General features: G+C 38.7%; 1 protein-coding gene across 1 annotated transcript; it reads left to right on the forward strand.

Moving 5' to 3' along the window:
- Nucleotides 1-1,184: 1,184 nt before the first annotated feature.
- LOC146456499 (osmotic avoidance abnormal protein 3-like) lies at nt 1,185-9,570 on the forward strand. Its single transcript, XM_085092959.1, has 5 exons — nt 1,185-1,485; nt 4,172-5,071; nt 5,361-5,598; nt 6,135-6,457; nt 7,485-9,570. Exons 2-5 carry the CDS (start codon nt 4,184-4,186, stop codon nt 8,688-8,690), a joined length of 2,655 nt encoding a protein of 884 aa, XP_084949085.1. The 5' UTR covers nt 1,185-1,485; nt 4,172-4,183; the 3' UTR covers nt 8,691-9,570.
- The last annotated feature ends 11,089 nt before the right edge of the window (nt 9,571-20,659 follow it).

Below are 20,659 nucleotides of genomic sequence, written 5' to 3' on the forward strand. Positions count from 1 at the left end.
ACTTTATTTGCACTGTTTTTGTGTATCAATCAGTCCATAAATTGTTTATCAGCAAGCACCATACACAGTGCAAAGAAACACAGCTGTCAGGACCTATTGAAGAGATAAAAATCATATTTAATCCATTTAATTATGCACTCACAGTTTTCTTACATACAATGATGGTGATTCGGTTAAAAAAAAACGTCCATGGCCCAATTCCAAACTTATACACCACAAGATCCCCACACCTATTGGGGTGGTATGTATTGTGCTTATTTCGTTCTTCTTGTTAGAAATATAAGCATGTGTGGTTTTTAGGACAATTAATTATTCTCGCAGACAGAGAAAAAACATGAAACACGCACGTGCTGGGTCACACCATAATTCCATCAGTGCGCATTGTTTACGATTCATACTTTTTATGGGACAACGTTTTTGCAATTCCCTGATGCACTCCGAGTGACGAACGTTTATCACTCAAAATGTCAGCTTTGTTTGACATCTATATACGGTGGCGAATTTACCTTATCTTCAACTCTGTTTAAAAAACAGACACTATTAAAATGATCAATACTAATGAAAAGTTGAGATCTGAAATTATGGTTGAAAAACATAGAAAGCAGCAACGTGTACAGAAGTAGATTTATTTGGTAACGCAGGTTTACAATCTAGCAGCCAGAGGCTGTTGTGGACCTGCCTAAAGTAAACTAACGAATTTACAATAAAGAAAATAATCACATAAAAGATGTAACAAATTGTGTGCGCATGTGTATTGAATATCTTTGATTAAAAAGACTAAAAGGAGATAGATAACCAATAACTGTAACCGTCGTGATTTCCAATTTTTACTTAGCTTTCTGCAGCCTCTGAAGAAGGTTAGTTTTGTCTATAACCGAAATATTGGGTAACAAAATTACCCTGTTTTGCTGTCCGATCAGCCTTGCATTTAAAAAATCTACACCAACATCTGGCTTCACTTTGCTGCTGTAAAGGATAAGGTTACAGAAAAAAGGGGGCACCTGTTAGGTCAAATATATCGGTTCATTCTTCGATAACTGAAAATTTTGGAAATTCCAACTGGAATTATTGGTTAACCATGAAATCAGGTGTAAAAAACATTTTGCACGTGTTGCATGCCTGCGTGGGTTATTCCCGGGAACGGTTGTCATGGTAGCACCAACACAAGACGGCTCCTAATAAGGTTACTGAAACGTCATATTAGAGGAAGATGGCGGTCGAAGAAGAAATCTGAAATTCTTTCCTCTTCCCCTTCGTTAGTCAACCACACTTTCCAGCTGGCTTGATATACAAAACGCCGGGTTTATAAAGCGGTGTTTACACGTCATGAGTTAAAGAAATATTGTGGTTATAGCCTACATACCTCGCATATACTGTGGACTCAGCATGGCATGGCCGGTTTGGCGAAAGATGAGTGAGAAATCCTTCATTTTCCGCCCATAGTTTGATGGCAAATCTACAGAAATAGCGCTCTTGATTATCAAGGTACGTGAAACCTGGTGAAACACAGTTATCATAAGTTTGTATCTTGGAGACTTGAGGGTTCGCTCTATTTCCTTAATGGGGTTAACCCCGGCTCTCGCTTGATATTAAGCTTGTAAGCTCAATTTGTTTAGTTTATCTGCTTCGATCCATGATCACGGTGTAGCTTTCACCAGGTTAACGATGTAATCTAAATTTATTTTATACTTCATGTCGAATTGCCTAATTTCAATTCAAGGTCCTAGAATTTATCCGTTAAATTTTACATCTGTTTAATTTTTGGAATTGGTGGAATTTTCCAGATTACTTTTCTAAAATTTAATTCATGTATATATATTAGTTAGCTCACAGTAGGGAAAGATTTCAGCACAGCCCCATAGAGTAATTATGCATATACCACTTTTTATCTTGTACCCAGATGTTTGTCTTCAGAGAAAACATCTGGTAAGATGTTTTAAAAATAGTCTATCTTGACACTTCTGTCCTGTAAAAAAAATTATGTTTCATTGGTTGTGTTTTCATGACGCCGGATGTCTTTCTTAACATCCCTGAAAGTGTTTTGTTTACCGACTTCGTTAAACAACTTAAAATTGATGGGTGTTTTCAGGAGTAAGATTGTATTTCATTCTAATAATTTGAGGAGATCACGCGCGCAAATAAATCAATTTGAATAATATGGCGGGATATGCAGACGGTGCTCGCATGTACATCCTTGTTTATGCTCTTCCTTTTTAACCGATGAAAGAACTGATTTCAACAAAGGCTGAGATTGCTAACAGTTAAGAGTCAGGAGAAGAAGGCCAGAGGCATATCTTTTTTACATTCTCAAAGGAAGATATGCCGCGGAAGGAAAATCGCATGGGTTCTTAAGAGGGTGCAATTCTGGTTCGAACGCCGATAATATTTGGTGAGAAAATTTTCGTATCTCGAGGCAAACGTTCCAATTCGTTGGCAATTTGGTTGGACCACATCTCTTGCGACAAGACACAAACACGAGACCAGCGTTTTCACTGGAAAAATGTGAGGCACAAAAGAAGGCGTGTTCTTTTTACGATCTGACAAGCTTTTCAGATAAATGACCGCAAGGTCCTTCTCATTGGCGGAAATTGATTGCCGAGTCGCTTAAGCCACCTGGTTTGGTGGCTTAAATTAAATGACAAATTATTTGCATTGAAGTTTGCTGACTCGCTTAACTTTAAGTGAGTTAGAAAAGCAACTGTTTTCACAAGATTTCCGTTTGTAACTCGCTAAGTGACTTGAAAAATCACTCGTGAAAACACGGCTATTAAACTGCGGCAAGTTCTTACAAAACATAAAATTTCCTGTAGTGTTGTCGCTCTGCTCAAAGTTTTGTGAACATTTTGGCGTGGTAATCTGACCTGTTAAACTAACTTGTACTCATAATACAGTGCGCTCACTTTGGGCACCATTGTCGACAAAACTTTAGCAATGGCTTTCTTCTTTTCTCATAAACTTGAAATCATTGATTTTCATTTCTGTCAATTCAGTGGGTGAAATGTTACCAACATTTGTAGTGACAAATGAATATTGAAAGTCTTTTTGCTAAAATTAAATGTTGAGCATTTGTAGCTGTGCTATCAGCCTATGTGTCACATTCCTGACACATTATGATGTCATGAAAATGGATTTTACCAGATGTTCTTTCCAGAAGAGTGAGAACTGATGTGGGTACAAGATGAAAGCACCACTGTTCCCTCTTCCAAAAACGGCAAGCGTGAGTCGCAAAACGTAAACATTAATATAGTGAATTAATATTATTAATGTATGGGGCTATGCAGAAATCTTGCCAAAAGACTTGTATTCAACTTTTATCAAAACTTTACACCACCAATTTTTTATTAAAGTTTTCGCCAACATTTAGAGGTTATTTTAAGCCAGCATAACTGGCAAGAGAAAAAAGAGAAAAATTACAGTGTGTGATCATCACCGTCTATTCTGTCAATGTCTTGTGCTTTGAAAAGCAAGGGAGGTGCAACATTTAACACTGGTCCATCATTGTAACTTCAGAGCATTTTGAGAGTACCAAAAGGACTTCATATAAAGCTTTCACTTGGGCTTTTTTGACACAAAATGATAAATATCTATATTATCTTTTTGTATATTAAAAGTATTTGATTCTTTTTTGCTTATTTGGCCATGAAAAGTAAAATCATTTCATTAATTCAACTTGTTTGTACTGTAGTGATGCCTTGATGGGATGCTTTACTTAAAGTTAGTCAGATAGGAAATATATGTTTTTATTTGTACATGTAGGTTTATTTTCAGCTGTTGACATAATTAATGCCATTGCCATCCATGCCATTGTTTCAAATAATATTACAAAGACCCACAGAGTTTGGAAATGAATTATTAATAATGATATGGTAACTAGAAATTTTACTGAATGGGAAATAATCCTACTCGGCTCGGCTCTAATAACGGAATTTCCCAGCCAGATATTTTTTCCCTCACAAATTGACTTAAATTTTAGTCTTAGGATGCTCTGATTTACAAGGTTTTGTTTAATTTTGAGCAGTGTATTGATTTAGCTGTAAATTATTAGTTGTATTGTTTGACTGCATTGTATTTGTTTGCCATTGATTTGGGAACTTGTATTCGTGGAATTTTAAAACTGGTACAGTGACTTAAAATAGCATTCATAACTCATTTGTTTGATATTGTGTTCTAGTCCTGAAGCACCATGGCTGAAGCAGTTAAAGTCATTGTCCGCTGCCGACCTCTTAACCAACGTGAAAAAGACTTGAACTGTGAGGTGGTGGTACAGATGGATTCATCCATTGGACAGTGTTCATTGAGCAAACCAGGTGATAAGAGTCAGCCTCCCAAAACATTCACATTTGATGGTGCATATTACATAGACTCCACAACTGAAACCATTTATAGTGACATCTGTTTTCCACTGGTTGATGGAGTTTTAGAAGGTTACAATGGTACTGTGTTTGCATATGGCCAGACAGGCTGTGGAAAGTCGTTCAGTATGCAAGGCATAACAGATCCACCAACGCAAAGGGGTGTAATCCCTCGTGCATTTGAACATATATTTGATGCCATACAAGTAGCTGAGAATGCAAAATTCTTGGTCCATGCATCATACCTGGAGATTTACAATGAGGAAATACGGGATCTCCTTGGCAAGGACCACAAGCATAAATTGGAGCTGAAGGAACACCCTGATAGAGGAGTTTACGTGAAGGACCTCACGATGAACCCTGTACACAATGTGGCAGAAATGGAGAAAGTCATGGATCTTGGAAGTAAGAACCGTTCAGTTGGTGCCACTCTTATGAACGCTGACTCATCAAGATCTCACTCAATTTTCACAATCAACATTGAAATTATGGAGACAGCTGATGAGAGTGGTGAGCACATTAGAGCTGGAAAACTGAATCTTGTTGACTTGGCTGGAAGCGAGAGACAATCAAAGACTGGTGCTACAGGTGATCGACTTAAGGAAGCCACAAAAATTAACTTGTCACTGTCAGCCTTGGGAAATGTTATATCAGCTTTAGTTGATGGAAAGTCGACTCACATTCCATACCGTGACTCCAAGTTGACCAGACTGCTTCAGGTAAGTGAATCATGACGTGACAAAGTTGAAAAAATTATTTAGTAATCAAAGAAGAGCAAACTTCGGAAAAACTCGCAACAGTGATCTTTGTAGACTGTTAAAAAAAACTGCATGTCAAGAGTTTTGTAATTAATTTGTACCCTATGATTTTCTTGAGTGACTTCACAGCTATGCTGTCCAGAGAGGATATTTTGATTAAAGCAGGTTGACTCATGAATGTACATAAATGTTGCCTGCAACTGTTTGTAAAAATCAAGACAAGCCATTTTACACCACCTTTACTTTGCAGGACTCACTGGGTGGGAACACCAAGACATTGATGGTTGCATGTTTGAGTCCAGCTGACAACAACTACGACGAGACCCTGAGTACATTACGGTATGCAAATCGTGCAAAAAACATCAAAAACAAACCAAAGATTAATGAAGATCCAAAAGATGCACTGCTGAGAGAGTATCAAGAGGAAATCCAGAAATTGAAAGCTATGCTAATGGGACAGATGGAAGTTCCAGCTGATCTGATGTCAGGTGGGATAAATTGGTTACTACTTTACAAATTATGGTCCAGTCTGTATGCCATACCACTTAAGAAATTTTATTGTCTGTTGAAAATAGTTGAGATTTCTATATACCATTCTTGTGTCCAAGTACACCTGTTACACTGCACTTATACCCACCAATGGCTCAGAGCTGCTGGCAGACTGTACATACTGCTTCACTTTGTTAACTTGGCTGGTAGTGAAGATAAGGGTAATGGTTTCTTAAGTCCAGGTTGAAATGTTTATCGCAGATGTGACTATTTTGATCCTACTTCATACCATCTCATGTCTTGAGCCTTTTGTGTTGGTATTAATAATTCTAGGAAAGATTATGGAAGAAAAACTAATCGTGAAAGTCTAACTAGAATTTGGCAATTGAACTTACAATGGCTAAGACACTGCAGCAAAGTTAATTCCAAACATGGAATAAACATGTAACATTACTTTAGGCCATTTTTGCTGTTAAACTTGTGATTCGGATCGCATGATGTCAGAACATTCTCGAACATGTACTTGTAACCACAGGGGGACCAGCTGCTGCCACAGTTCGACCAAAACCTGCTCTTCCCCAGGCCTCCCATGCTGAGGATAACTCAGCCAAAGTTGCCATGGAAACTGAGAACCTGAAGAAGGAGTATGAGGCAAAGCTGGCAGAGATGAAGGCATCTTATGAAGCAGAATTGATGTCTAAACAGAAGCTTCAAGAGGAGATGGAACGATTACAGAATGACTACAGCAAGAAAGTGCATAATGTTGAGGAGCAGTATGGCAATAACACAACAGGGGTGGGGACGGGAGCAGCACCGGCAGAAAGTGTTATCAGTATGATTCCACTGGCTAGTGATCTCGTAAGTACATTTTCTCATATAAGTATAAGAAGTTATTTTTTTCACAAAAGATGCTTGTGTTAGAGTATTCCTTGAATCAACCTACATTTATGTATTAATTTTGAAGACTTTTAAATTTATAATCTGCAATGTAAAAATTTAACTTTATTTCTTGATTAATGCCATTTTTTTGGAAGATGGATTGGAGCAATAAACAAATATACAAATTAAAAGGGTTTTTTTTTTAATTTCCACCCCTTCCTATTCCTTACAGTGGTAACCACTTACACATACCTTTTCACAAACTGTTTTTTTTTTTTTCATTTGAACTTCAATAGTTCCATTCAACTCGCAAAGAAATTTTTGCACAAAAACAAGTTCAAAGATTGAAGGACTTCAGTGTAAGTGACAGAGCAGAAAAAGGACATGATTATTTTCTACGTCCAACCAACCTTGGTTTTTGAAAACAAAGAAAGAAAAACATCCACCTTTATTGTCTGCTGGCATTTCAATAAATCTGACGTCCAAATTCAGTGACTCTCCCAAACGTCTGCAAACACCTTTTGAAGCTAGTAATTTAGATGTCACCAAATGCCTTCCAGTTTAAAAATGGAATGTTTGGCAGACTAAACTTCAAGGTTGCCATTGTCAGGGAAAAGAAGAGGGAAAAGCAAATTTTTTTCAAGGTCTGGGATAAGTCAGGGAATTTTCTATCAAGTTAGGAAAATTCTAAGTCAGTGTCAGTGTCTAGTCAGGGAATTCTATTTTTGGCTATCAGCAAGGTTTGCCAAAGAGTTTCCTTGTTGGACAAGGATAGTGTTGTACCACAAACTATTTGTGAAATAATTGATTTATGTGGCTTTGTCGCTGGTATTATTGTTAAAGGATTTGACTTGGGTGGTCAGTAAAAATTGTTTGGTGATCAGTGAAAAGTGCTAGAAATAACAGAGATTTTTTTATCCTGGAGAATCTTTATATCAAGGAATAGAACTTCAGAACTCACACATATTACATTATATTTCTAAAATGACAATTTTCTTTGTATCAGGAGCAGCGGCCTTCACATATTTCTGTTGCTGGTTCAAATGCAGCCTTTAACGTGGTTTCAGGGCCATTACAAGGAATACAAGACTCTGGCCAACAGCAGAGTGTGTTACAGACCGTACAGGACAAGGCGATCAGAGGTGCACAGGAAATGAAGGATCTCATCCCTGGATTGGAAGACTTGCGTTTCCTGAGTCAAGGTCTTCCCAGTGATGCACTAGTGAAACGGCTGCAAGAGCTACAAGAAAAGTTTGTTGGAGGGGAGAAGAAAAATGATCAGAAATTAAAAGAGAAAAGGAAAGCGAAAAAGAACTATGCTTTGACGCAAAGAGACAAGCTCGCCAAGGCAGCAAAGAAGATGGAAGATGGTGGAATAATGGTGAAAGTTTACGACAGTTTACAAGATGAAATAAAAGCCAAGAATAATGTAATTAATCAGATGGAAGAGAAATTAAAGTCTGCGCAATCAGAGATAGATGATCTTCAAACCGAGTTTGAACGCGATCGTGAAGACTACTTGGAAACTATTCGTAAACAAGAACAAATGATTAAGCTTCAGCAGCAGATCTTAGACAAGATTCAACCATGCATCCGTCGTGACTGTAATTATTACAACATTGACAAGATTCGATCAGAGAGCAACTGGGATGAAGATGCCGGCAAATGGAACATCCCAGAATTAGTGATTACAAAGACAACCCTCCCCACCCCTGGGATCATGCCGGGTGCTGGCACCCCTTCCAACAGGGGTGGAAGGTCGCCCATGATGAACAGACCCCAGATGAACAACCAGGGACAGGTTGTCAATGGCCACTTAGGGGGGTATTCTGAGGAGCCAAACGAGGATCGGTTTCTTCAGCATTTATCACGAAGTTCAAACGAGGATTATGTGTCGAGTTATTTCAAACCCAAGCGAGCTGACCGGCTGTTGGCTGAGAACACAAGACTTGATAGATATGACAGACGTGACTCAAACTCGCCTTCCGGGGGGTCACGCCCAGCACTGGGCTTCCCAGGAACCGGTGGTTCAAGCTTGGGATTAAATAACAACGGACCTTCCTCAGGGGGTGGAGGTAGTTCGGGAAATATAGGAGGTATGCCTCCCATGGGGAGACCTCTGAGGCTGGAATCACTGCATATGCCAGGAGAGAAGGAAAAGAAGAAAAAGAAACACAAGAATATGGAAGATAAGAGAAAAGATGAATGGTAAAACCTTAAATTTGGACAGGATATCATGAACAACTGTTCTTTGCGCTGATGTTTGTTTGCTAACGTAATAATTACAGCAATTATTATTTTGAAACTTGAAACTCGCTTGGTGAGGCCAAGTTTGAATTTTGAAAAAAGAACTGTAGAAAAGTTTAATCAGCTAAGGTGTGGCTCAGTTTCGAACGTCATGGATTAAGCTAAAGTCATACTAATAGATGATTAACCGGGTGCACTTGAGTCTTGGAAGAAGATTTTTCTGATCATCAAAAAACCGTTTTCTGAGTACACGGCTGGTTCAAGGCAAAACGGATCAGCGTGCTAGACAAGACTTAAGACGTTCTAGATATACCAGACTAGCTGCAGAAGGCAGGCACATCACTCACGGGCCGGGGCTGCTGTTAATAAAGAAAATAGAGTAAAATATGTAAATAATAACATAAATTATTTCTGTTGATTGAATGACAGCTAGACAACAAAACCATTTCGATTTTAATGCTAAGCATTCTCACCTGTGTTGCATTCGAATCTCAGATGAAGTAGTCATCCGAGAAGCTTTTTCTAGACAACAGAAAAGTTTATCATCATGCAGATGTTTCTGGTCATCAATTGTAGATCAACTGTGTCGAAATATTAGGTTGTTCAAATTTACAAAAAAACAATATTTTAATTTTCTTTTTTCAGATATGACAAAAATTCTTTAGCCAGAAACATTTCAGTTTAAAGTTACGTCAAGTTTGTATTTATATCATATTTATTATTTCTGTAAACTAAATCTAAACATTTCTTTAGGTTTAATTTGTTCTCAACTAGTGTGAAATATGTAACATAATTTATCGGGTGGTGCCGGACTTGAATAAAAATGAATTTTTGTGTGCGCAAAACTTTGATCTTGGGAATATGGACCAATATGAAAAATGGCAAGATTGGTCGAGAAAATTTTTTAAGCCCGAAGCGGGGGAAGGATGTGTTTTCTCTGATCGCAATATTTAAAAAATGTTTTGCTACCTTATCGAGGAGTGTGAGTAAGGATAGATAAAGTACCATCTGTCCTATGGGGACGCTGTTTATTCCGGGAAAGATACTCGGCTCATGCTCTGCCCTGATCTGGGCATATTTCTGATTGTATGGAGCATAATGTAGGCCCCTCAGTTTATGTATCGTATTTCAATTGCGTCATCGCTATTCCTGGAGACTTCATCCTCTATAAATTTGATCCATACTCAATACTGAGTATGACAGCATTTATAATCAGTTTACACTCTTTTTTGATGAGAAAGTCTAATTTTGCGGCCGAGGCTGAACCGAAACTCGACTTTTTTTTTTTTCATGTTTTGAGCCTGAAACGTTCGTAGCATGTCTGGAAGTTACACGAGATATCCGAAAACCGATCGGATACCTCGTGTAACTTCGATTCTGTTTCGGTGGCAAAATGGGAAATGACTTCGTGACAGACCAACGAACATGGGAAGGCAGACTGTCATGGTAACGGGTGATTGGCGTCCACCAAAAACTAAGTTTTTTGAACGATAAAGATCGTTTGTAGGGTGTGCACTGTAATAAAAGAAGTTTATTTACAAAAATGCAAGGCTGATATAACAACAAAACTGCCCAATATTTCGGTTAGACAAAAGTACCCTTCATTAGCGGTCAATGGACCTCAATCCTTCAGTTATAAGCCACTCCAATCAATCAATCAATCAATCAATCAATAATCTTTATTTATACACGATAAGTATTAAAGCGACGCTTCGCTTGTGGGGTCGTGTCTAAATAATTAAATAAGATAACTAATGAATTAAAAGATAAATAGGATATACACCAGCTAAAATCATATAGCTACTTACTATATACAAGTCTAAAACGATAAAAGCTTAAAATTCTAAAGTACAAGGTGGTACTCTAGTATCGACTAATTATTAACACTAATTATACTTAAAATCTTCCTCCCTTCTGGTCCTCCAGCCTCCACTAGAGTAGCTCGCTCACGCAGACCCTCTTTGGCTCCTTCTCCTGGAGAAGGGGGGATGCGTGATAATCCCAAAGAGCTGTGCGGGAGGCTAATGGCCTCACGTTCGCATTTGAAGTACACTCTGCTTTTTTTTTTTTTATAAGAACGTCTAATTTTGGAACTGAGGCTGAACGTTCTTATATTTTTTTGCGATTTGAGGCTGAAAACGTTCTTAAGATGTTCTTAAATTACATGGTATACATTACATGTATTTCAGTAAATCAAGCATTGCCTGCTGAGATATGGTATCAAGAACTGCTGATTATGACAAACCGAGATGTGTGTCACCATTGAGTGAATGTTATACGAAACATGCCTTAAGTATTTTGTTTAATTTACATTTGTTACCTTGATTTTATATACAGATTAGCAAAATAAAAATTTTCTTAATCGACTCTCAGCCTGAGGAATGTTCTTAATACGTTCTTAAAATTTTGGTTAATCTCAGCCTCAACGTTCTTATAAAAAAGGTTCTTATAAAAAGAACAGAGTGTATTAGTGTAGATGCCGCGCTGCAGCCCGTCTCTTACTCCTGCATTACCGTAGCCTGCGTAGCAGGGTCGGCATTAGATAACATAGGGTGAAGCGGTCCCGACTGATCGGAATTTTCCGATCGTCCTTGTGACGTCATCGTCCGACTGCTTTCACGAAATAAACAAATATGGCGCTGAAGTGCTTTATTATCCTTTGCATTGTGTGATAAATTTGCCGGCGGCCAGCTCTGTTGGGACAACTATTCCTCAGTTTACACACTGAAGGACTGACAAAGCAGATTTTTTCGAGGAGTGGATGAATGTTTACATGCCTTTACCATTTTATCTTTGCCCACCGCTTCACTCGATGTTACTTCTTTGTACTGTTGCAGAGGACACTACATAACATAGGGTGAGGAGGATCCGAGCCCAACTGGATCCAGTCTTCGTTTGGAAAAGTATTCCTCATTAATTATTTGACTCAAAAGCAGTTCTTTCGATGAATACATGAACATATGCTGTTATATGAATTTTCAACACCTGATGAAACTGTTTACATCTTTTACGAAAGTACTGTTTAATACTTCTTTGTACTGTTTTTGCACTACATAATAGGGTGAGGGTGACGTGTAGTGGCATTTGCAGAAATGAATCATAAACAACAAGTGATTTTTCGTTGCAGGTCAAATAAAGCGCGATAATGTCAAACACAACGCGTGCGCTTTTTTTGTGTTCTTTGACCGATATTTGGGAAGAGTAGCAATAACTCCCTTCTTCCGCTGAACTGCCTATATTAGCGGGAACCCGGGAAAATCTGGCGGGAGATTTGAGTTGTAATTTACCTTTGCGTAGCTCGCGTCTTGATAATGGAAGAAAATTATGATGACTTTGCTCCTTGCGAACAAATTCCCAAAAGAACCTGCTACGTTTCTTCTATGGATCAGGTCGCAAAGCTAATAATTTTCAAGTTTTGAAACGAAAAATACTGTAAAGTTTTCCTGTTACAAGAGTACTGGTAACTTTGGAAATCATGGTGAGTTAATATTTATTAATTTTTTGTTAACTTTTGCCCCCATAAAACAGTTCTGCTGAGTCCTGTCAGTTGCTGCAAATGTGGGGATCTAACCTTTGGAATAATAATAATTAAAAAAGAAAATCAATGGATTTAGAATCCACAGGATGACACTGAGACACTTCTTACAACAATAACAACACAATCCTTCCTTTAACTTAACATGTTGTGATCCTTTTTTTGAATTATGGAGTTCCTCACATACACAAAACTTCAATTAGAAGAAAACGTGTTAGTGAAAATTAGGAACTTCACTCTGGACAGTGCTCTTTTGTTATTTAGAATGTTTGGTGACTTTACAAATTCAACCCCAGGAGAATGCCCCTTACAAGAAATCTACCCCAGCCCCCTCGCCCCCTTCCCATTGCCATGCCCTGGAGAGGATGATGAAAGGATCAAATGGTTGAAAAAAAAAAGGGGAAAACTTCTGATTAGGTTTACTCAAATTGTTAATGTGGTTGGATTATTTCAGAAGTCTGGATACAACAATTGCATAGTTGTAAATGCAAATGTCACCATAGATGCTATTTGTCGCTGGGTACACACCAGAGACATAATTCCTATAAAATTGCAGTTTGTAGTCTTTCATGATCACATGCATGCCCTTTCTGGTCTTAGTATCATGTCCGAAATTCAAACAATTTTTTTTAAATAAAAATAGGCACCAATATAGAGACATCAATGCTTGCAATGTGGTCGATTGATTTTCAAACTATAACACTGTGCCTACAGATTACAGGAAAGGAAATCACAGACTTTATTTTATTTCCCATGATTAAAGATAGCAAAATATTGTCCAATATAGTTACTTTTAACATTACAACAGGGAGGAGGACTAAAGCATTTACCTTTCGGGCTTTTACAAAGAAGCTAGTCCTCCCATTAAAAAAATATAAATAAATATATTTTTATACACTTCAACATAGGTTGTTGAAAATTCATGTATTCATCGAAAGAACTGCTTTTGAGTCAAATAATTAATGAGGAATACTTTTCCAAACGAAGACTGGATCCAGTTGGGCTCGGATCCTCCTCACCCTATGTTATGTAGTGTCCTGGCGGTTTCGACAACGACATAATATGTTGTTATCTCAGTCTACATAGTGTAACATTTTAGGCGACTTACTTTGGTCGGTATATTGTATTATATACCGACGCAAAATAAGCCAGTAGTTACTGGCCTAAAATGTCACACTATAAACCGACGCAAAATAAGCCAGTAGTTACTGGCCTAAAATGTCACACTATAAACCGACGCAAAATAAGCCAGTAGTTACTGGCCTAAAATGTCACACTATAAACCGACGCAAAATAAGCCAGTAGTTACTGGCCTAAAATGTCACACTATATACCGACGCAAAATAAGCCAGTAGTTACTGGCCTAAAATGTCACACTATATACCGACGCAAAATAAGCCAGAAGTTACTGGCCTAAAATGTCACACTATGTAAAGAGTAACATTATACCAACGCAAAATAAGCCAGTAGTTACTGGCCTAAAATGTCACACTATGTAATAAGTGGATGCAAAATCGGCCAGTAGTTACTGGCCTAAAATGTTGCACTAGGTAATGAAAGCGGTTCCAAAATCGGCCAGTAGTTACTGGCCTAAAATGTTGCAATATGTAATGTAAGCGGATCCAAAATCGGCCGTTAGTTACTGGCCTAAAATGTTTCAGTATATAATGTAAGCGGATCCAAAATCGGCCAGTAGTTACTGGCCTAAAATGTTTCAGTATATAATGTAAGCGGTTCCAAAATCGGCCGTTAGTTACTGGCCTAAAATGTTGCAGTATGTAATGTAAGCGGTTCCAAAATCGGCCGTTAGATACTGGCCTAAAATGTTTCAGTATATAATGAATGCGGTTTCAAAATCGGCCAGTAGTTACTGGCCTAAAATGTTGCACTAGGTAATGAAAGCGGTTCCAAAATCGGCCAGTAGTTACTGGCCTAAAATGTTGCAATATGTAATGTAAGCGGATCCAAAATCGGCCGTTAGTTACTGGCCTAAAATGTTTCAGTATATAATGTAAGCGGATCCAAAATCGGCCAGTAGTTACTGGCCTAAAATGTTTCAGTATATAATGTAAGCGGTTCCAAAATCGGCCGTTAGTTACTGGCCTAAAATGTTGCAGTATGTAATGTAAGCGGTTCCAAAATCGGCCGTTAGATACTGGCCTAAAATGTTTCAGTATATAATGAATGCGGTTTCAAAATCGGCCAGTAGTTACTGGCCTAAAATGTTGCACTAGGTAATGAAAGCGGTTCCAAAATCGGCCGTTAGTTACGAAAAGTTTATGAAAATTATTTGACATCGGATTTCCATACAAACACTGTTATTTCAAGACGTGTTTGCCTACCCGTCGAAATGGCGTCGAAAACCGTGATAAGGTCTATTGGTTCATGCTTAGCGTGCGTATGTCGAGTTATGGATGCACGCGAGAAGTTTGTAAAGCACGAGAGACGCTTCTTGAGTGCTCTCCAAACTTCACAAGTGCAGCCATAACTCGAGATACGTTTAGTAAAAGTATGAACCACTTTTTTTATGACATGGTGAAAGTAAAGTAAATTTTTCGTGGAAAGCAGGTTTTGTTCCTGATTAATTACCAAATTCCTAAATGTGCTATACAAAAAAACAAAGGTAAAAGCATTTTGTCATATTTGTTTAATCTTAGCGTTTCATTAAACTTCGACAAACTTTTAAAAATATACATTATTTATGTTGTTGTCTCCCTGTAAAATGCTTTTTTATAACGGACATAGTGCAGGCATGCTTCTCTTTCTGACTTGCACACGTCATCGGATGGACGCATGGCCGTGCGTATGTTAAGAAATGTACCATGATAACGCCAATAGGAATTAGACTAGAAGTAACCAATGGTTAGGAAGTGCGGGCTAGAACACTTTTGAGTCGAGGGATTTTCAATAAAACTTTTGTTGAGCATTGAAATTGGTTGGCCATCGCGTTGGGTAGTTAGATTAAAAAACCTGCATGGCCCTGTTGAAGCCAGTCGGTATAGCGTACTGCGCAATATTTACATCCGAGATTCGATGGGTTGAAACGTCCGATTACACCCGGAACTATTGTGCGTTATTTAATCAAGGAAACGCTGTTTTCGAAGTTTTGATTCAAAATATTTAAATACAATCAAGCATAATTATGTGCAACGTACTGGTAGCGGTCGCGCGTTTCCATTCTCAGCTTGTGAAACAGCGGCCGAAAAAGTCGCAGTTTAAAGAAAACTGTTTCTTTCTATTGTCAATCTCTTAAAAGTACGTTAACACTCCAATAATGCGAAACTTTGGCTTTGAAAATCGAGTACACTGGCCGACGCGGCGGCCATCTTTTAAAATATGCTTGTTCGTGTGGAAATGGATTCTGATTGGTTTACGAGGATTTATCGATCGATTTTGGCAGAACATATTTTGATTCAAGATTCAAGATCGAGATCTTGCGTCCAAAATATTGCGGTCTCTCCTTGAGCCCGCAATTAGGTTGCACGCTATGTTATTACTTAGAATCGTTATCGTTAAAGCTTGCTTTTAAATGCATCAATTTTACTTCCCAAATTGTGTAAGTATATGCCAAATTTTGTAAGTATATGCCCAACACAAAGCTCCTTCAATTCATATCATCATGGCGAGGACGTATTTTTCAGTCTCAGACCATACCCGTTATCTTTTTTTACAAGTATTATGTGTATAAGTGGTAACTAATATGCACACGTAGACATGTAGGCAAGAAAGAGACATGTACTCGTATATATTCCAAGTGTTTATTCCTTAAATTGGCTTCCCGATCTCCTCGCGTTTTGCGATATTATCCATGCACAGAAAGTTGTGCTGAATACTGTTTCAATTCAGCACAAGTTACTGTGTTGAGGGTATCATCCATTGGCCAGATGGACTCTTTGTCGTCGGGATTTTAATTATAAAATAACTGATGTTTGAAATAATTTAAATATTTGGTTTCTTCAAACAGTCAACATAGGCACTTGACCGCTGTGTTTAGTGAAAGTTTTTGATCATTCTCAAATTATGGTAACCTAGTATTGATTTGTGTTCAGCAAGGCACAACCCACTACCTTTGGGATATGGCTTCCAAACTTTCTGCCCGGAAACGATAATATTTTTGGCTATTTAATTCAGACGAGTTGATGTCAACTATCGCGTTGATATACCTACTTGCTGTGGAGGTAGATACAGTTGTCAACCGGTTATCTGTCGATTTTTGTTACATCTTTCACGCAACACTTTCTGAGATAATCGGGTTCGTTCCCCTCAAGTTATTCATGAGAGCTCAACCCGCTGCCTTGGCATTGATATCGAAGCGTGGTGAACCTCTTTGCCAAGTCAATTACACTTATAGGTGGTTATAACAACATCTTCCACTAGGGTATCCATGCCTGATATTTCCTGTCTTACATTTAAGACATTGTTTTAGTCCTCAGACTACGTATGTATTTCATTTAATTCATATAGTTTGCTCTGCGTATTTTCAGCGGGTTAATCTAAACTCATCAATAAACGTGGTGATCAGGTTTACCGAAAAGAAATATATGGAGTTGAAATTATATTTGCGGATTTGATCGAAAAATTTCAAAGCAGAAAGAGATTGTAGAAACCAACGTTATACCCAGCGAATCTAAACCAATAACCACTGGCCTAATTGACGTCGGAAGATTATGTACGCGATTATGTTCTATGATCGTTATTGAATTATGGATCTAACAGACGAACATCCTTACTGTTTAGGTCTTCAATCCAATCTGACCACCCAGCGACTACTTTCCCGTCATCGCCAGTTCTATCTTCAAATTTTACCAAGTGTCCATCGTGTTTCCTGTATGCCACAATCTGTCCCTTGCACCATCCCCAATACTTTTTGACGTTTCCTGATTTGTCCTTTTCGTCATACTCGACTTCGACTAGACGATTAATTAAAGCCCTACCATTTGGCTTCCTTTTCTGAGTAAACAGATGCCTGCGCTTGTCTGGTGGACCTTCTTCCCCTGAATTCCCAAGGCTTGTACGCTTGCGTTTTGTTTTCCGTTTGACGGGTGATGCTCTGTAAGTAGTGGTAACATTGCCTTCACAAACTACTGTTTTAACTGCCTGTAGGCGATCTTCAACTGAGGTAAATGTTCTCCATCAACGTATGAAGAACAGTGCACCCCTCTGGCAATGATTGCCGATTCAATGCTTCAACTGGATTGGTGGTAGATGGCGCCTGCTCCCAATCCTTGTCTTCCATTTCCTTAAAGGCCCTTGTAAACATTGCTAGGTGATTTAACCGACACCACCATCTGCTCCAATGCTTTAGTTTTTTCCAGTTTTGGTTATCAAGCTTATCAAGTGAAGAAGACAGGTCGCTATCAATCAACGTCTTGGCATCCTGTAGTTTTCTGGAGCCCGATAGCACATTGAAAATCAAGTACACATTCTCTTTGTCTGTTTCTTTTTCAATTTTGAAAGCTAGGGATTTAAAGACACGCGATTCAGCTTCGCTTTGGCAAACCAACTTACAAACTCTATTGACCGATCGTTGCCAATGAACACTGCATCCTCGTATTACTTTCCTTGCCAGTTCCTCACCGATCAGGGTCCCAAAGGGGGGGTCCCTGGAGCCCTGGAGCCCTGAAATTTCTGCTGCGGAGCCCGGAGCCCTATCATTTTACTGACTGGAGCCCTGATCCTTGTTTGGCTGTGGAGCCCGGAGCCCAAAGACATTTTGCGCGGAGCCCGGAGCCCAGCATTTTCAAGTTTGATCATTCGAGTTCCCAGATTGCATTGATTCTTGATTATTGCCTTTTTGTGTTTGTTTGTGCGTATTAACGGGCACAAAGAAACAGAATCTGAAGAGAGGACAGTACATAATACAAGGTTATCTCAGTTTACAATGATATGCAACAACTTAGTTAAGGATTTAATGAAAACTTTGTTATAATTGTAGTGAGCGCGATAAAAACAACTTTATAGTAACCGGACGTTCCTTTTAATTAGCAGTTTGCTCGCAGGTATCAGTTACAACAAATTAAAAAAATAACTTGACAGATCATTTTGAAGATACAAATAATGATAAAGATTAATCATTTCAATGCTTACCCAGTCCTTAATAGATTATATTGTTTACTGTTCATCTGATTCATGACCCTTTCCATCCTGACTTTCAGGTCCTCACCAAACAAGGTGCAAAGACGAAATGACGGTTAAATGGTTTAACCTAACACAAAATCCGCCTCGAATCCCAGTGTTTTATACCCTCACAAAAATTCACAAACCGACATTAGTCGGAAGCCCTATCATATCTGGGTGTGATGGTCCAACAGGACGCCTATCATCATTCGTAGACAAACTACTTCAGCCAATAGCGCAAATACAGGACTCGTATCTTAAAGATACGACACATTTTATAAGGTTTATTGAAAGCACTAGGGTGCCTAGAAACACTTTTCTAGTCTCAATGGATGTCACTAGCCTTTACACGAATATCCCACAGGAGGAAGGAATAACTATAGTATGCAACGCATACGAGAACTTTCATGCCAATAACCCTCCTATAGCTACAAATTTCCCCAGAGAAATGCTCAGCCTTATACTGAAGGAGAACTCCTTCCAATTTAACGGGAAAGACTATCTCTAAACACACGGAACTACCATGGGCACTAAAATGGCAGTAGCTTTTGCCAACATCTTTATGGCATCTATAGAAAAGGAGATCTTAAGGCAGAGCGTTAACAAACCACTAACGTGGAAAAGGTTCATTGACCATGTATTTTGCTCGTGGGATACAAACAAAGAAGAAATAGAACATTTCATTGAGCAAGCAAATTCGTACCACCCTACCATAAAGTTTACCGCTGAAGTCTCACAATTAGAAACAACATTCTTGGATACAACAGTCTATAAGGGAGAGAGATTCGAGAAAGAATCGATTCTCGACGTACGCACACATTACAAACCTACTGAAACATCTCAGTACACAAACTACAACAGTTGCCACCCAGCAGGCGTAAAAAAGGCTTCGTTAAAGGAGAAGCCCTTAGGCCTCTGAGGACAAACTCTTCTAAAGTAGGGTTTGAGGAAAACATTAAAAACTTTAAAACACGCCTGGCATCGAGAGGTTATCCTAGTAACCTGGTGGACAAAATCCTCTCCGAAGTTAACTTCGCAGAAAGAAAGAACGCTCTTACACAAAAACAGAAAGCACACAAATTCTTCCCTTCGTGACACAATTTCAGTCATCACTGTCATGTTTGAAAAAAATTCTCATGGAAAAATGGCATTTAATACAAAACCAGCCGCTACTAAGAGAGATATAAAAGGAACCTCCCTTGATCTCTTATAGAAAAGGGAAGTCGCTTAATAAAGGCTTTTATCAACAGAATGGGCACACAGCGGGAGTCGTGCAGGTCTGTCAACCCCATTTAGCAAGTTTAATTTTTAATCCACTTTTAAATAATAGGAGATAATGTAACTGGCTGCTTGGGTTTAAAAAATTGATCAGAATTGCTGACTTTTTTATTTGCGTATTTGATTTAGCGTTAAAAATAGAATTTTTACGTATCAAGATTGTAGACCAGGGTGGAGCCCGGAGCCCTAACGCAGATGATGTGGAGCCCTAGAGCCCTGAAATTTTCGCCTTGGAGCCCTGGAGCCCTGCATTTTTAAGGCCGGAGCCCTGGAGCCCTAAACCCCTTTAGGACCCTGACCGATGCATTGTTTTAGTCCTTTGTATTGTGCATCGTCGAAGTCCACGAGTATAGACCTCAAATTTTCGCCATTCTTGAAATGGGCATGATCCCTAGAAACCTTATTGAAAATCGAGGTTATCGAGTTTGCATATGTCTCGCTATCTTGCCTACTGCACAGTACCCTAGCGACCGCGTTATACACGTACGTTTGTTCATTGAAAGTTACAATGTTGAGCAGGTATGGAAAAACGTCATTACCAGTGTAGGTCACATCCATGAATAGGTCTTCTGCTTTACTCAAAAGAGATGATTGAAATGGCGACATAAAGAACGCATACTTCCTGGAAGGCGTGAAAATATACTCACATCCTTCCATCTGATACTGTCCCATCATTTTGTTGACTTGTTCGCTGATATTCATTTTAGGCCAGTAACTAACGGCCGATTTTGGATCCGCTTACATTACATACTGCAACATTTTAGGCCAGTAACTACTGGCCGATTTTGGAACCGCTTTCATTACCTAGTGCAACATTTTAGGCCAGTAACTAACGGCCGATTTTGGATCCGCTTACATTACATACTGCAACATTTTAGGCCAGTATTTTGGATCCGCTTACATTACATACTGCAACATTTTAGGCCAGTAACTACTGGCCGATTTTGCATCCACTTATTACATAGTGTGACATTTTAGGCCAGTAACTACTGGCTTATTTTCCG

The sequence above is a fragment of the Pavona decussata genome, unplaced genomic scaffold (assembly GCF_977016875.1).
Source record: "Pavona decussata unplaced genomic scaffold, jaPavDecu1.1 SCAFFOLD_254, whole genome shotgun sequence".
Lineage (NCBI taxonomy): Eukaryota > Metazoa > Cnidaria > Anthozoa > Scleractinia > Agariciidae > Pavona > Pavona decussata.

What these genes read in the sequence shown, in the direction of transcription:
- LOC146456499 (XM_085092959.1), top strand. Translation starts at nt 4,184, where the DNA reads ATGGCTGAAGCAGTTAAAGTCATTGTCCGCTGCCGACCTCTTAACCAA. An exon ending in AGTTGACCAGACTGCTTCAG is followed by an intron (nt 5,072 to 5,360) that starts GTAAGTGAATCA and finishes TTTACTTTGCAG; the next exon opens with GACTCACTGGGTGGGAACAC. An exon ending in TCCAGCTGATCTGATGTCAG is followed by an intron (nt 5,599 to 6,134) that starts GTGGGATAAATT and finishes TTGTAACCACAG; the next exon opens with GGGGACCAGCTGCTGCCACA.